Below are 18,280 nucleotides of genomic sequence, written 5' to 3' on the forward strand. Positions count from 1 at the left end.
CACAAAATCCACCTAAAACCAGGTGCAATCCACAAAAAGCACAAGATGAGGCTATCTCTACCATAGCCAAAAAAGGACTAAAGACTCTATTGCAGAAACTACTAAATGATGTAACCATAGAAGCACTTGTGGCCAGAGAGTGGGTGAGCCTGCTTGAGCTCACAAAGGAACCATCCTCGCTACAACTGGGCCACTGCGAGGACCTTCACAACCTCAACAAGGAAATGGTGGCAGACAGCTGCCCTCTAGCCAGCATATCCAAATTGATTCTAATGTTACGTGATGCAAAACCTTTCATTCACCAAATATGGCTACAAGAATCATCAACGTCTGTTAATGTTTTCACCACTCCCTTGGATGTTCAGATACACTAGAATGCCTTTTGGGCTTTGCTCTGCTGCCTCATCTTTCCAATGAATGATGGACTCCCTACTGAGTGATGGCAGAAACTCACCTACTTCCACTTCCTTATACATCAGAAGACTGGGGAAGGCCACAACAAGGTTATTAACACCATTTTGCAGATACTTAACTTAAGAGTCAAATAAGGCCATGATAAATGGGCATTTCTGGCTGATGCGATGGAATATCTGGTATATACCCTATTACCGCTCAAGGTATAAACCCCAAGCTCAATCTTTTCAAAGACATTACCAATGGTCTAGCACCAAATGTAATTTGTAGGTCTCGCAGAATGTTATGCAACGTTTGTGTCTAACTTCTCAGAAAAGACTGATCCACTAAAGAGCCTTCTAAAAAGGGGACAGGAATCCACGTGGGCATCTGTTCAAATGAGGCATTTTTCACCATAAAGAAACACACTTTGACAGCCCAAAACCTGAGGTTGCTCGATCCTGACTCGAGACATACATTGCTGTGGATACCAGTGCCTATGGTTTAGAGGCTGCGCTAATCCCAAAACCGCACAGCGACGAAAACATTGTTGCCTTTGCATGAAAGACTCGTCACCAGCCAAAAAAAGAAGCTACTCTGAATAAGCTACTCTGTCATTGAGAAGGAAAGGTTGGCATGTGCATAGGGGACAGATTTATTTTTGCACTTAAATATGGGGAAGAAAATGTCATGAGGTCACTGACTACAAACCATGAATTCATCTTCTCAGCCCAAGAGGCACCAACACCTACCTCCACATCAGGTTAGCAAGAATAACAGCGAAATTGCAGGAGTATATCTTTAAAATCTAACATGTGCCAGGCTGGAAACATGGAGGTGGACTGCATGTCAAGGCTGCCAGATCCCAGACAAACAGCAGATACATTCCTCAAAGAAGAATGCACTGTGGCCACACTGATGCAAGTGTGTGATGGACAGTCTCAAGTGTTGAGTAAGCAGGCATTGAAGAATGCAGATGCGACATGCCAAGAAACCAGAACTGCCAAACAGCGGACCATTACAGAATGGCCAAATCAAAGAATTCTCTCTCCAGCAAAGCACCAATTTCACCGAATATCACCTGAACCTATGGTCCTTAACCATGTATTATTCACAGCAGATACATTTGTGCACCTGTCGGGAATTAGAAATATCGTAATCGACCTAGGGCATAAAGGACACTTAAGCCAAACTCTCACAAAGAAAAGGGTGCGAGTAGCATACTGGTTAACTCAAATGGACCAAACCATCGCGAAACCATAGTCAAGAGTGCCTCAACAGTGATAAGTGAAAGCACACTAGACAAGCCCCACTTCAAAATGTTAAAGTCCCCCCATAGAACTGTGGGGAAAGTTAGGACTTGACGTCATTGGCCCACTCGAAATTATGGAACAAGGACAGTGTTATGGGATTGTGCTAGTTGATTACTTCTTGAAGTGGATAGAGGTGGAATTGGTCCCAAATACACGCACTTCCACAGTCATTACTATATGACACAAAGGTCAATGGACAAGCTGAAAGGGCCAATAGTTTTGTCAGCGGAAGTTTGCTGTAGAATCTAACAGAAATCCCCATCACACTGTGATGTGAACAGTTGCAGTGCACCATTTTACTCCTGGTTCTTCACTAAAATGTCTCCGTTCAAAGTGATAAAAGGGCGAAGAGCCTTGCCCTATTCCAACCCTGGCTACTAGACAAAAGGGAAGATAAAACCATATCCGTGAAAGACATAAAATTGAGAAAGAAATCCAAGCAAAGAGACAAAAAGAAGTACTACAACAACAAGAAGTCAGTAAGAAGCTCTACCGTCAAGCCAGGAGACTGGGTAAAAATGAAGAGAAACCAAAATACAGCTCACCAAAATAAGTGAACAGAATCAATAGAAATATTATCGTCACAGAAGGACATGTAATACGGAGGAAGTTGCTTTATACTACTATAAAAAGACTCCAGAATCTTCCAAGGCCTAAAAGTTCAAGTCAGAATTTGACAAACAACCTGAACAATCCAACCAAATTTATGAACTTCCCAAAGGACTGTGCATAAAGACAGAGCAACCATGGGATAGACTGTAGAGCTGAATGAACATAGACAAGGAGAGTGGATAGAAGAAGCATGCAAAAAGAAGTACCGTTGGGATCATCTGCTGACGCTGAAGATTGAGTCTGCGCAGAGCCACCCAACTGACCCAAAAGGGAGAGAAGAATGCCTGTGAAGTTTTGAAATTTTGACAAGAACTAAATACAGATAAGTGACTTTACTGTGAAAAAAACAAGGTATATTATGAGCCGATGCTTCCCCTTGTGGGCTTTGTCATCATGTCAGGGATGACATGAAGGCCCACGGGGGGGACTCAGGGTTCACATATGCATGAGAGAATGGTGTGCAGGATGACAGACTGAGCATAGAGCGTGGAGCAAGTAAACCTACCACAGCTTCTCCTCTCCAAATCACCTTTTCATACTGTAATGCTGAGGTCAGATTAATTTCATTGTGTCTGTGTAAATGAAAGACACTCTTGAGTGAGCTAAATCTCGTGTGCTATGTTTTCCTGAGGAGTCTAGGTCCCGCTGATCGTTCCAAACCACCAGCTAACTACAGGTTTCTTGCCCTAGGTATAATCATTGTTTCCATACAGTTACTCAAAGGGAATCAACCAAGCAAAAGATAACTATTGTGAGGGTATCATGAAGCAAGACACTGACAACAGACTTAAAATTAAAAACAAGATACTTTATTACATTAAATGTCAGGATGGTAGAAGGCCTAACTTGCCCTATGCTAAGTTGGGATTTCCATACCTGAATGAAACTAAGGAAAGTCTGTGTCAAAGAGTTCAACTTAAAAGTCTGTCTGTCTCCAAAACATACCCTTGCCCTCCTAACTAAAGCTAATCAAAGCGTAGGGAGGTCAAAGTCAAATGAAGCAGTGTTTGACTTAAAGTTCTGAGCTTCTTCCAGCTTGTAGATTCCCTTCAGCTTCCCTTCCCCAAGTATACAAGAGTTCCATGAAAAAGTCTCAAGATTACCTTGTTGCAGTTCACAGTAATATACTTTGATAAGGTCCAAACCAAGACTCTGGGTTCCCTTTCCCAAGTTGCAAGCACCAGAGTTTACAAACACAAAAAGGTCTTGAGGCTCCATTTCTCAAGACCACAAAATGCAGTCTCAGTGTTCCCTTCGCCAAGACCTTCACTTCTTCACCACAATGTCTCTGGGTTTTCAACATCAAGGGCTCACTGGTCTAGGTGCAGTTGTCAGACCACACGCTCCACCCATCACAGGCCACGCAACCAGGATCCCCAACTTTCAGCCTCTTGGCTTTTGAGTGTAGCTTTACAATCTTCTGGCTTTGCCGTGACAGCGTCTTGACTCTGACATTACTTGTTACACATCCTTTCCAGGTTTTGAGGCTTTGCCACTCTGCATTCATTCATAAAAGTTCAGTTGAGGGTGTTTTACTCACACCCACCTTCTTAGGCATCTGTGTCACTCTTATGCCCCACTGGTTTTCACTTGGGCATTTGGGTTATTCACATTCACTATTTGGGTTTATTCCATTCCATCCTTAGAATGCTTAATTTCTGTGTTCCATTTCATTCAGTGTATGACATGCATTCATGCCGCTCAATTATAAGGTTCCTTTTAGTGCAGTATGCACTTTGCATTGGATTCACTTGGCCTCATTACAAGTCTGGCGGTCCAGAAATAAGGTTGCCAGGAGCAACATACCAGCACCCTTTCTGGACCGCCAGACTATGAAAATGCCTGCAGGGTCGGTGCTCCTGGCACGTCTGACCTGCCAGGAGCACCGGCCCCTGCAATCATGGTTTTCACTGAAGTACTGGCACTGTTAGCAACAGTGCCAGTGCTTCTGTGTCCCCATTCCCGTGGAGTCCTAAGGGACTGCACAGGAATGGGGACTTACAGTTCCCACTGCCTGACATCCCGGGCCGCCGGGACTTGTAATATCCTGGTGGCACTGGGATTTCAGGCAGCGGAAACGGTGTTACGAGGTCGGCTGCAACCCGCCGGTAGTAATGGCGGGTTACTGTCAACCTCATAATGAGGCCCACTGTATTTTAAAGTTCCATTCATTTTGGTATTCCATAAGCATTAGTTTCATTTAATTTTAAAGCTTCATTTAGTTTAGTATTCAATAAGCATTACTTTGCTTAGTTTTCAAAGTTCCATTCAGCTCAGCTTTCAATAAGCACTGTTTCATGTAATTGTTAAAGTTCCCTTTAGTTCGGGATTCAATGAACATTATTTTGTGTAATTTTTAAAGTTCCATTTGGTCCGGTATGCAGCATTCATGCGTCTTCCCCTGATACTCACTAGCTTGTGGCGTCTCCTTCTCACAGGCTGTGCTGGCCTGCCGAATTGTCTTTCTCTGCATGCCGGCTCCCGGAATACTACTTTCTGGATGCAGACAGCGTCCCCTATTCTCTGTGCTCTCCCGCAGCTCCTGCTGCCGAGCACGGTTCACGGAGGCACCAAGGTTGCACTCTTGCACAGCCCTCCGACCACAGGCTGTGTAAATCCTCTGGAGAGCTTGCCGGTGTCCTAGCTCCTCGTCCGGTCCCATCATGGCTGCCTCCTCTGTAGCATGGTCCCCTGCTGGCTTCTTCCACACAGGCCTCCTTGCTCACTCCTCTGCTGCAGTGACCTCTTTTTATACACCTGCAGCCCCTTGACAGGCTGCAGGTGTGCCGCTCTAATGAGACTTGCTTGGTCATAGTTTAAGGGACATGCCTGATTCTCATAGGTTCCTGCAGGCATCTTCCTCATCCCAGTACTAAAGTGGTAAAAGGGCATGGTCTTGCTTCTGCTTTGTCTTCGTACAGTCAGATGCCATATATGGGGAAATGAGTGAAACAACTTTTCAATAACCCAAAAAGGTTGGGGATGGTTATGGTTGAGTCTCAATAGGATATGGGGATACCATGTCTCTCCTAAGGGTAACCCACTCCCAGATCCCAAGGACTCTCCACTCAGGTGATCCTCCCTTGCTTCTCTACCTACACAGTTGGGATCCAATAGTGATGGCCTTTCCCAGGCCACATGAGAAGAGGATCCAGGGGTTCTAGGAGTGGGAATACTCTCAGGTTTCGCACACTATCCCTTTGCCCAATTTCTCTGACATTCCCAGGACCTGTTGTTACAAAGTCCGAGGTCGGGGCGGCAGGATACAATAAGCCTAAAGCGCTATGACAAATTGCTATCCAGTGAGCGTGCTTGCATGGAGGGGGAGTTTCACTCAGCTTGACCAACAACAACACAATTTACTGAGACATGCTGGTGATCTAAGACTCGCCCAGATGCTGAGCATTATCTAATCTTTCCACTGCCAACCATAACTGTATATGCCACTGGATGACATCATTGGTAAGCAGGATGAGTGTGGGAAATGAGTCTTCTATGTGCCACACATATACACTCATGAAGCAGGTTGTCCATGTCTGCTCCTGTGCTGCAGGTGTTTTGGTTGTCAAGTAACTCTTGCTCCAAAATGTGTGATGGTCAGAATTTCTCTGCGGGAGTGGACACTTGATCCGGAGATGGGGGAACCAAGTTTCCGCCTGTGTGCTAATGTTTTAGCGAGCTAGCACAACCTGCTGTGGAAAGTTTTTCTTATTGAGCAGGGAGCAAATGGGGACTGAAGTTGGACGGGGGCGGGTGTGATGGCCAGTGCTGGCACGTGGGAAGACCTGCAGGACAGGGTCAAAGTGCAAGGTTACAATGGCACTGACAGCACATATGGCAAAGAAATCTAGACCGGAGGGGCTCTTTAAATTTAGAGGACACCCACAGTTGCAGATGTCTGCTTGGCACCAAAGGACAGAAGGCACATATGTCTCCTAGGTTAGGAAGTAAGCATGGTCGGAGCATGAGAAGTGTGCAATAGAAGTTAAGAATGTGAGGGTGTGATATGATATATTTTATTTATATCGCGCCTTTTATATCGCGCCTATGCACAATTGTTTCAAGGCGCGATGAGGCACGGGAGGGGAACAAGCCAACGATCTTACTAGGCCCAGTGACATTGAGATTGTGATAGAAGTTGAGACACAAAGGAGACTTAGTGGGGAGAATATTTCTTATGTTTACAGTATATGTTGAAAGGAGTGGACATTGTGTGCCTATATTGTGTTGAAAGCGTTTACCCAGGGTTCAATGCAGACATCCATAAAATCAATATGTTAGCACAGGTGAGAAACAAGGAGCTTTCTTCGCAGCCGAACACAGATGCTGACAAGAGTCTGAGGCTGTAAGTCAGTGGTGGGCGACCTTTGGCCATCCAGATGGTTTGTCCTACAACTCCTGTGATCTCTCACCATTGTCTTTTCTGGGCAGGTATGACAGGAGTTCAAGGCCGAGGCTGCAGGCTGCCCATCACTGCTGTAAGTGAAAGTCGTATGCCCTAGCAGATGTCAGATCCCAGAGTGCATTTGCAGGGAGAAAGGGATCGGCAAAGTGGGCACAGCTGATCCAAAGTGCTCGTTGGAAAAATGATCCTAAACAAATTGATTGTAGACTGAGGTCTGTTCAATCACAAAACCAGGACCACAGAAAGATCAGGGAGTCGAAAGGGCTGTTTACCAGGCTCTTCTTTTCCCAGAGGGTGTGGGGATGAGCACGAATGAAGGAAAGGATTTGACTCAAGTATACAAAGAAAGGACATGACATCATAGAGTTGCACTACTGCAACAGAAAGGTAAATAACTTGAATGGAACAATATAGGCAGCCACAATCTCAATTAGTCTCATTCCACTGCAAGGATGTGTTGCTTTGTATTCCAATCTTGTCATCTTTTCCCTTTATAAAAACTGTAGGACAGTCCGTGTCAGAATGAAAAGAAGGAAATGTGACTGCATGTTGACACGTGATGTGGGGCAGCTGATTGGCTGACTGACTCTGCGTGCTTCCTAATCATTAAAATAGCTATAGGCGGTGTCCCTTTTGAGGGACAGTAGCACGTGGAAGGAGACTTTGCGCAGGGGTGCTCTGACCCACTCTTTCCCACAATGCCAGCGCCTCTTAGGTGAAGTGGAATGCCCCGGATATTCATTATTCGTGATAACTGGGGTGCACTTAACTGAGATTTTTCAGTCATTTGGTTTCAAGTCTTTCAGGTGCATATAAAACATTTCTGAAAATCAGCTTTTCACCCACTTATTCATTCTTTTTTCTGGCAATCTACGGGTTCATGTATTTTTTTCGTAAAGTATTTCTTTGAGGGTCTCCCCAGTAGACTTACATTAACGTCATCTTCTGATACATTACCTCTTTCAGAATTGCTCTGTGAGTTTCTACGTCCTCGCTCTCGACCATCTCCTGAAAATGTAGGCAAGGCGTGTTAGACTTCTTAATATAAAGGCCAAGTAGTGTCGTGTCTCCAGCATGCATGAACGACCAGCACCTGATTACACCTAAACCCACACACACATAATGACTGTACGCGGCAGTGTGTGGCCACCTCAAACGAAGGACTATGCAAGGGAGTCGATGAATACTCGAAAAAGGGACCCACAAATCCAAGTAGGACTCATGAAGGTGTCCATACGAGCTAATGGGTGCTTCGGGAAGGGTCCCAGAACAGATTCTCTGCCCCATATACTTGGATTGTGCGGCCATTTTAATTTTAAAAGCTATTAGCTTCATTGTTGGGTGCCCCAGAGCTACAAAAATAACCTTCCCAAGCGTTAGCCCCTTTTTCTGTCAATCTGAGCAGATTCAAATGTTATTTGTTTTTATCGATTTTATTCATTAATTTCGAATTTTCGAAGGAGGTTTAAAAAGAAACCGCACAAACAAGTTCCCTGGTTAAAAAAAATATCATCTTGATACTTCTGCACATTTTTAAAATCATCAACTCGCTGCAAAACAATACTTTCTTCATAAAACAAAACAACAATATGGTACGACGTTCTGTTATCGCCAGGCTTGCTAACGCCTGCTATTTCAACGTTGAATGAATAACCAAAACGTTTCATTGATTTTTTCTGAGGGGGTGGGAAAGGGAAGATAAGGGGTTGGGAATAGTTAAAAAGGGGTGACTGAGTGGGTTTTTGGGGCGGTGGAAATAATAATTCGATGAACGTTTTCGTAGTTCTTTCCACGTGGAAACAGCAAGCGCTAAAAAGCCTGTCAATGAAAGAACATGGAACCAACAATATATACATTGAACAAACATCCTATAATCTGGTACTCTAAAAGGAAAGGTGATATATGAATATAATGTGCACAGAAATGGGATTGTTCTTGACAGTATTATACTGTATTGTTTCCTGCGGGAGTGATGTGGCACTCCCCATTGGCCCATTCCTGGGCCATATGAGCAGCATGGCTCGGAAATTCCATATGGCCTGGGAATTGGCCAATTAGAGGGAAGCCATGTCATTTCCCTAGTGCCGCTGCGCTGGCTGCAGGCCTCTCGGCAAGGCGCTGTGTAGAGGCCTGCAGCCAGAGCAGCAACACAGCTGTCTGAGAAGCGCTCTTGTGATGAGAGGGAGTGCCATGACGCGAGGCCTGATGCCAATGCTGTAGGGCTCTCTGCACCACTCTCCCTCTCATCACGAGAGAGCCATGCTGAGTGCTGCTCCCTACATTACCTTGGCCGTACCTGACAGGCGCGGGCCGGTTCTCTGAATCCCCTGCCTTCCTTCTTTACCTTAATCCCACAGAGGGCGAATGACTTGCCCCCTTGTACAAAACCTTTGCCGGGCCGCACCTGGCAGACACGGCACGGCTTAGCTTTACCGCACACCAACCGCCACTCACTTGCCTTGCCGAGTCAAGCCACCAGATGCAACAAGGCTGGGATTTAAGCCCCTTCCTTCCCTCGCCAATTAAATTGTATGCGGTTGCAGGGAACCAGCCAGTTCCTAGAACCACTCCACAACGATTTCCTTTGTACCCTCCTATAACCTGGGACATAATAGCTTTATAGACCATAATAGCTTTATAGGCCATAAAGGGAGTTATAGGCCCTGAAGACCTCACTGTGCTCCGGCCTTTAACTCGGTCTCTGGGGCCCATAACTCGGGCTAGGTCTATAAAGCTTAATTATGACCCTGTGAAGTGGCACTCCTACATTGGCCAATTTCTGGGCCATATGACCTGGTACGCTCAAAAAGTTGATAAAAGAGCCTGGAAATTGGTCAATGGCAGGAGGGTATGCATGACTACCCCTGTCATCACTGTGGGCATTGCTCTCAACACAGTGCTGCCTGAGAGCCGTGGCCTCTTCACCACCTCCTCGCCTGGGCTGCACCTTATTGGCATGGGTGAGGCAATCTAAATCTCCAACCCCCCTCCCACTGCTCGCTTCTTACTTCATCTCCAGGATGCAGATCACGGGTCAGCACCAGCCGCTGCAATGTATGCCAGGCCACACCTGGCAGATATGGCCCAGTCTTTAATCTGAACCCCAGCACACCCTCTGAACCTCCACTCCATTGCTTTTCCAGTCCACATCCACCCCCCGAACTCCCCTACGCGGATCATAACAGCTTTATGGATTCCACCCCCCATCCCTCAGACCGTACCGGAAGTTATGGGCCAGTAAACCTTGTAAAATGCTTGCACTGTGCTCAAGCCTTTAATAGTCTACGCTTATAGCTCCTGGTAGGCATGCCAGAGATGAATGCTTAATTCCTGATAGCCTATCAGGATCGAAGGCTGCCAGCATTATGCCCCAGTGTAGCTCAACATTCTTGGATTCCGATGGCTGCAAGGATCTCTGGAAACACTCTGGGTGCCTCCTGTTCGCCCCTCTGTCCCTGCACTTACCTTCCTAGCTTCTCTGCATCAAGTGTTTTCTCGTACATGGCCGTTGAACCTCCAGCCATCCAATCACTTTCATTAAAAATGAAACGCAGACTGTGCCCCTTTGGCCACAGAACATCATTTGCTCAGTGGCCAAACTCTACCTGGAGGTAAAAACTGAGGGTCAAAGAACATAACCTGGCTGCATGGCAAGGTGCCAATAATGGTAATCCCTCCGCAGTGGCCATTATGGTCCATGATCCCTCCTTCCGCTCGGTTCAATAAGTGAGGCTCCCGGGCCATATCTTCCAGTTTTGCTTACAAGTTACTTCATATAATAGAGTTGTTTCTTAACTGCCATCTGTCCATTGCAAGCAGTTACAGGGTCTAACTAAAAAATGCTGTGTTTTTAATTACATTTTGATAAGTCACTTAAAAGAAACGAAGAACCTCAATTGACTAAGTTCTGGCTCGATGCACTTGTTACATAGAGCTGATAAGCAGTATCTGCAACAATGGATAGCAAATATTTCGAACCATACCTGTATGTCTTTCCCTGTAATGTTGAACACCAAGCGCTCGTCCAGGAACGCGGCCACACCTAAAGAGTTCAAGACCTTCTCAGAGAACCAGAAGTAGAGCATCCTGGATTCTGCCAGCAGAGCTGGAGTAAACGTGGACTCCGAAATGGCCACGCTGTGATTGGGATATAGCAGAAGGCCCTGGGCAACAGCAACAAAAATACATTGTATCAAAATTTTAGATCCAGATTTCTTTCGAGAAACGAAGACAGCATATAAAACAAAAAACATTCAAGAGCAATCAAGACTGTGCATGAATGTTTGCTTACGTGCAAATTGTTTGTATGAGCATTGTGTAAGCATATCAATTTTTATTGATGCCTTGAAATATGTCAGCAATACAATTTTAATAACCAAAAGAAAACATTTAACATCAGATGATATAAGTCAAATGTACCTCGCTCCCCATAAATTGGGGTGTCACAATGTGAATATATTTTAGAATATATAAATATGAGGAAGTATATGAACATGAGAAAAAGTTTTTGTTATAGTAATGGTACAGTCCATGCCTCCTGGACGGCGCACATTGAAATGAGTCCCTGTGGCTCGTGGGCCGTTTATGAATTTGCTCAAAAGAAAAAACAATGTGGGTGGTAGACGCCAATGAAATGGAGTGTCGTTAGCAGTTTAGCCCTGACCCTCATGCCTGGAGGGCCATACTGCACAGAGCTCTGCCCATCTGTGGACTGGGACATAGGAATTCCCTGCTGGCCCACCTTCAGTGCACCTGTACTGCCCCTCGCCCCTGCCCTCCACGCCAGCCTACTGTCCCCTTAGCTCAAGCAATGGAGCGGTCCTCACGTTACATTCGTGGCTTGGGATACTCCCATGCTGGCACGCCTACACTGCTCTACATAACCCAGGCCTCTCCTGGGATATGCATCCCATGACACTGAAAACCTCTACTGTCGGCTTCCTCTGGGCTGTACGGCAACGGTGATGAGCATAAACAAGGAGAGACTTGTGTATTTTTGCCTTGGCCACTTATGCCTGTCTCTAGGTGGCGCGCACGTACCATCACCAGCTGCACAGAACGTCCTCTTACGCCTAGGTCCCCCAAAGTAGTGCCACATTTTTAAAGTTTTCAGAGACAGAATCACAATATAAATCTATAAAACAGGAGAGAATCCTAAAGTCAAGTAGGTCAGACCAGTCTACTGTTTGCCACTCTTTGCCCTGGTGATCAAGAAAGGTCATCCATGTGCTGTAAAATCTGAGTACCTAGGTTAGCTTTTCCACTTCGTAATGTGTCAAATTCTATTTAACCTTAAATGTTTTAAGGGCTACTTCCCTATGTTCCACACTGTAGCAATACACCCTTTAGCTGCCAGTAGGATATCCAGAATTAGTGTTGTGTGTGGCAAGTACTATCCTGCCTCAGCTTGATATTCCCAGATATGCCAATCTGTATATGGCAGAACAGGAAACACAACAGCTCTGGCTGGATGAAGTTTAAAAAGAACACTCTGAGATCCTCATATGGGGGCGATGCATTAAAGACATCTTTCTCGTTTGGAAATTAGCAGAAGTACACATTTTGCAATACTCTGAGGAACTCAACAGAAACAATTTCAAGGTTCTACTTATACTACAGCAAGATATTCTACATTCAAAACTATCAGCTAAATAGCCACCATTTAACTGAGGCTAAGTGTTGTATGCTAAAAGCAGCCATCAGAGATTAGTCATCCGAAATATCCCACTGGGAGAGTTTCTCAGAGCATAACTGAATTGCCCCGATGACAAGGAATACAACGACGACGTTAAACACATCAAGGAATGATTCCTGAATAGAGGGGCTATGAACTTGGCATAGTTGAGAAATCGATCAAGGAGGCAAAACAAAAGTCCAGAACCAGACTCATGTCTCCCAAGACAAAAGCTAAAAACACCAGGTTTAGCCAAGGTTGTCAATATTCGGGGCACAGTTATCTGTTACAAGAGAGTATCCCAAAACAATTGCCACATTGTGAGGCTTGACCAGGAGCTATTGATATATTGACAAAAAAATAGGATCACATTGTAACAGTATACCAGAGGACGGGGGTGTTCATACCAATATTGTCACAAGTTAGCAGAGTATTTGGAGCCCACCCAAACCCTTCCCCTCAGCAATAACCGCGAGCTTAGCCATGGGGCAAATAAACCATCTTTATTCTCCAAAAGACAGGGATCATACAGGAAACAACTAAATCTCTGGCAATCACAGCTCCTGAGCCACGTCACTTGGTTTTGTTTCTTAGTGACGGCACAACCACCAAACCATCCTAAGAACCTAGGGGCCGTATCCATTGGGTAGCTCGGGTGATACCACCGATGGAAATCCCTTATGTGAGAGTTCCATTGGTCTTCCCATGTCAGGTGAGTTCGCCTGAGACTTCCCCAAAAATAATCTATTACTTTGTTTTCAGGGTCGCACAATGACCATTGGACCCTGCAACATTATACACCACCCCTGGGTTGGAGCATCTGGATTGGCTAAAGTGGGTCTCCCCAGGCATGGACCCCTTTCTGTTCAGAGAGCTTGGTTTACCTTTTCATGGTAATGGGAAAGACTGTGTGTCCCCATTGTTGCCACTGATATAGCCACCTAGCCTGGGAGAGTGCCTGCAGGTTGCAATGTTCTGTGGACAACACATGCATCAGTCTTGTCTGCTATGCTGGGAACAGCTCCTCTTCCAACCATGAGTGTATGCCCATTGTTCGACTCGGCTGGGTCACGTGGCCGAGGACCACGAAACTGAGCTTTCGGTCTGCAATCAATGAGGATTTTGTTCTGTATTTTGCAGGTGGCTCACTGCCTTGGAAATCAGGAACTTTCCACTTACCCTTTATTTTTGGCTTCGAACACTGGCTCTGTGCTTTGCACTACAGAGTCTGCATCTCTTCTTCCCTATTTTGAGGCATATGGCTTCATTTGAATTCACTACAGTCCTTCTAAGGTTTCCCTACACGTTCTAGTATTTCCTTTTTAGAGATTAGTATTGATCGAGCCCTTATAGGTTCCTTATATGTCCCTGTAGCTCCCTATGGTTAGTTGCGATGAAGCGACTGCAAGCTGGCTCCATGTATGTTGTGCTGTCTTGTGTGTTTGCATTTGGCTAGTGAAAAGGGGAAGCTTTTGACAGTATGTATATGTGTCTGTCCCCTATCTACAGAATGTTGTAAGCATGTTTTTTTTGTGTGCATGTGTGTCTGTGTAACTTCATGCAGGCGTGCGAGCTGGCTTTGTGACTAACGCTGCTATGTCGTGTTGTCACTAGTGACATCAGCACGGTTGCTTGTTGTTATCAGTCAACCTGATCCAGTGATGAGGCACCTGTCTCTGCGGCGACATCAGCTGGATAGGGTTTGAATGGTTGTCTAAGAGAATATCTGTTCCCATACGTGGGATACAATGGTTCGCTTGGTGGTTGGCCAAACTGTGAGTGGCATCTCTCGTTTCTTATGCTTCGGGCTGACATGCACATAGGGGATCATATAATGCAATCTTTGACAAACACGCTTTCTTGAGCACAAAAAGGAGCCTATCACATTGTGGCTACTATCCAAACCTCTAGGATCCCACAAATGTAGAGCTTGCTTGCTCTTAATAACACAAAGGATGTAGACAGTAATTATAATTTCAAGAAAAAACTAATTGAATTTGTCAATTGCAACACAACCTTTGTGGCATATGTCATCTTTTGTGCATACCAAAAAAGCCTGAATGTCAGAAAATTCAAAGATGAATCAAAATCGGAGCTAAAAAGCAAGAATTAGCAGCACACTCACACAAGATACATTCAATGAGGAATTGTCTAAACACAAATTTACAGCAATCCAACTCGTACGATCCACACCAAGAAAACATGACAGAACTCCTCCACTCAAAGAATGTGAAGCCCCCTGGATTTGTCGATTTGCTCCAACCACTGCTGTCTAAACCATGACCATGAGCAATGGAGTGTCTTGCAAATCATGAAATAAGAGTTCAATGTTGGAACCAACTCATTAGACCTCATAGTGATCTTCTTCCTATCTAATTGACCTCTTGGAATGTACACACGTATCCAATGTTTTTCGCCATCTATAGAAGGTATAGTTGAAAAAGGGCTTTAATGATGTTCTCCCTGATGCCATTTATTATTCTTGCTATCATGTCTCCTTTCCTATTTCCTTCTTTGCTATGTATATCTCTTACATCACATCGGAAGTGTTTGTACAAATGAGAACATTTCGATTGAAATGTTGGGATACACGGATCTATGTGATTACTGCGTCCAATTAACTTCGACCACAGAAAATGTCGACTTTACTTTTATTTTGACCCCCTTTTATCCCCATATATATGCAGGGTAGACCCCTGCAGCCCTCCCTACATGAATTATATCCTATACCCATGCTTCCCCCACATATACATGGGGTGTAAAAGGGTTGAAATAAAAAAAAAAGTCGTCATATTCAGTGGGCGCAGTTAATTGGTCGCAGTAATGATATGGTCCCGGATACACTGCCTTATTCACTAGTTTACCATGACATATAGTGGTACGCGTGATCAGAGTCTATTTCAGGCTTGCTCCATCCAATTCTCACATAGGTTGCATTTCATACAATTTGCATCTCAAATATGTCTGTTATGCTGCTTATTCTACAATACCGATTGACCAAATGATTACCTAAAATAAATTCCTCCTATACATTAATTTCCGTCAAAATTAATATATTGCGGATTCAGCTGTGCATTCTGTGGGATAATTTAATTAAACAATCAAGCTGTGTCATTTTTGAATACAACTAAATGGGAAGCATGATACTGCGTATGTATGCCCTCCCTTTCCTGCTAAAAAAGAGTAGCAATACATCAGTTATCTAGGAAGATGGAATACATCCTACATTACTGATGGCAACCAAAAGCCAATAAAATATTTGAGCCCATTTGCCCGGACCAAAAAACGTCATCACATCGGATATTATGGCCTGGAGGTCTAGAGTTAATTCCGTTTCTGTAATAGCTCTATTCTATAATCTAAGGGTCCCTTCAAATATCACTTCTCCCCAATAAATACATCATGACAATCCTCCCAGCAATGTGCCTGGTGAAGCACTGTATCATATAGGACCAGCAATGACATTTGGTTGAGCTTCTTTTTCGAACAAACCCATTATCATTTCTTAGACTTCAAAAATGTTTTGAATAATGTAACAATGTTTGCCACGGTTACAATAATTTCTTGCTATCTTACAAGTTATAAGTTTCTTTTGATTAAAAAAAAAAAAACATTCGGCGAGTTGCCATAGCTATGCATCTTTTATTCTTATTAATAATTCAAGTTGGGAAATTCAATTGTATACCTTGATGTTTCTGTCGCCTCCATTTCATTCTTTTTCAAATATCAAAATCATAACTAATATTACATTTATGGGCCATATCTGTAATATTTCCGCCTAGAATTTACACGGTTAGGTTGTTGAGAATTTAGGTTTAGATTATTAACCATCATTCTATAAGTATAAAAAAAAAACGTTTACAGTTGATATCTCTTATTTTAGCAGCTTGAATTACAGTCTTAAAATACTCCACATGAACCTTCCAATGCTATTTTCGCTAATCGTTTGTCAGACCAAATATTTCAACTATTTCCCATGGTTTAGCTGGAAAATGTCCCTTGAAGGACATTTGCATAAAAAAGGCAAGTCCTCCACCTCCCACAGTAAGCAAAGTGGAGAGTAATAACTTTCCATTAGAGCAGTGGTCTTCAATCTGGGGGCTGGCTCCCCAATGAGGGCCCCAAACTTTACAAAGGAATTTAGATGACTTTTCTTAATATAAAAAAGGGTTACAGTGACTGCTTTTAATAGAAAATGCAAGCAGTAGACAATCTGCTTATAGCTTATGTTTTAAAGAGCCTAGGTCCATAGGTCCACCTTGGACATAATTTCGGCTCTCAAGGGAGGGGGCAGAAACATTATTTGTACAGGGGGAGGCTTGGTATGAAAAGTCTAAATACCACTGTATTTGAGGGACAGTTTTTAAAGAGTGTGCTATACCGCAAACTTGCTAAGTCACAGAGATATCATTGATTAATGAGGGTCTCTAGGATGCAATTCACAAGTAGTTTTGCGGAAGCCAGCATTTCTGAACAATAAGGCAGGGTCCATTGCACAAATCAAGAAGCATAAGATGTTTGCGTAAAAAGTGAGCATGGCGGCGGGGGGCAGCAAGAGTGAGGGAGGCATTCCCATTGTCCAGGAAGCAGAAAAGGAGCAGGGAAGGGGACGAGGACGAGGAAGGATGATGCAGAGGCCGAAGAAACGTGAGCAAGAGATGCAAGCTCAGAGGATGGAGATCAAATGTGCAGAAGAGCTGCGCTGGAAGCCGAAGGGGGTTGTGTGCCTTAAACGGGAAAGTACAGATTGCAAGATGCAGTGGGAATGATAGGTGGGAGAGTAGGGGGTCTGGCTGGCAGGCGGAAGGCGTGGGGGCAACAGTGTGTTCCTTCAAAGTAGCTGCAAATACTCCATCAGAAAGAGTGGATGAGAGGGGACAGGAGAGATGCAGTTTTGCGAGAAGGAGGCAGGGAAAAGGGGGGGTTGGGGTTTCGCACCGGATTGAAGAAAGGAGAAAAAACAATAACATGTGTGAGGTTATGCATTGCAATCAGAAACCTAACTATGCGGCACCAGAAGATGTGAGAGCAATGAGGAGTGACAGTTTTGACATGAAGGCATGATGGGCAAGGGCCATAAAACTATTAATAACACTCATCCCCTGCTCTCCCCTTCAACATACCATGGTGGTAACTTGCAAATACGCAATCCAATGTTCCCCTTTGAGGTCAGTTTCAGTCTGTTTGAAAAATCTGAGAGGCAATTCCCCAAGCATCATGGAACATGTTCTTATTATTAAAACACCCCCCCCCCCTACAGAATGTGGGCGTCTAGCATTGAAGTCACCCATTCAGATAGCACAAAAGGCCATAGACATGTGGTCCCATTTCAATGATATGCCATTATGCCATCTGTCATCTTGCTATTTGCTTAAAATAGCATCCATCTGTCCCCTCGTGTTTTGCCTGTCAGAGATGCATGTGCTTGGGCCCTCCTGTGACGCATAAGAGCCAAGGCTTTCCTGACTGCATTGTACTAGAATGATGGTATTATTTGCAACCATTTATACATTCCCCAATATACTGGCGTATTTAGCAAATGCCACTGACATGCTTTCGCATAACCTAACAATTCATGTTAAAATGATTCTTCTGCCACTGCTGTCTGCGTTAGGAAGACTGTAAGCCCCAAAATGCAGTGAGTATGCCAGGTAGAACATGCTTACTGCACTCTACATCCATCATTTTTCAGACCTACTAGGACTCGCTTCACGAACCAACTTCACACCCCACGCATCAACAGGGCTAAAGCTGGCGGGCTAGACTTCCATACATTGCCGCCAAATTATGGAACACACTACCCACAGGTATCGGAGCAGAAAAATCGCTCCTTGCCTTCTGAAAAAGACTTAAAACCTCTCTCTTCACCTTATCCATTGTTTT

General features: G+C 44.4%; 1 protein-coding gene across 1 annotated transcript in view; it reads right to left on the reverse strand.

Moving 5' to 3' along the window:
• LOC138449643 (cholesteryl ester transfer protein-like) overlaps nucleotides 1-18,280 on the reverse strand; it is a 204,189-nt gene that overhangs the window by 87,352 nt on the left and 98,557 nt on the right. The window contains exons 9-10 of the mRNA XM_069604785.1: nucleotides 10,707-10,886; nucleotides 7,681-7,731 (exon numbers count right to left, since the gene is read on the reverse strand). Of these exons, the coding sequence (XP_069460886.1) occupies nucleotides 7,681-7,731; nucleotides 10,707-10,886 (231 nt within the window). The remainder of the gene's footprint in view (nucleotides 1-7,680; nucleotides 7,732-10,706; nucleotides 10,887-18,280) is intronic.

The sequence above is a fragment of the Ambystoma mexicanum genome, chromosome 1p (assembly GCF_040938575.1).
Source record: "Ambystoma mexicanum isolate Mex_15411 chromosome 1p, UKY_AmexF1_1, whole genome shotgun sequence".
NCBI lineage: Eukaryota > Metazoa > Chordata > Amphibia > Caudata > Ambystomatidae > Ambystoma > Ambystoma mexicanum.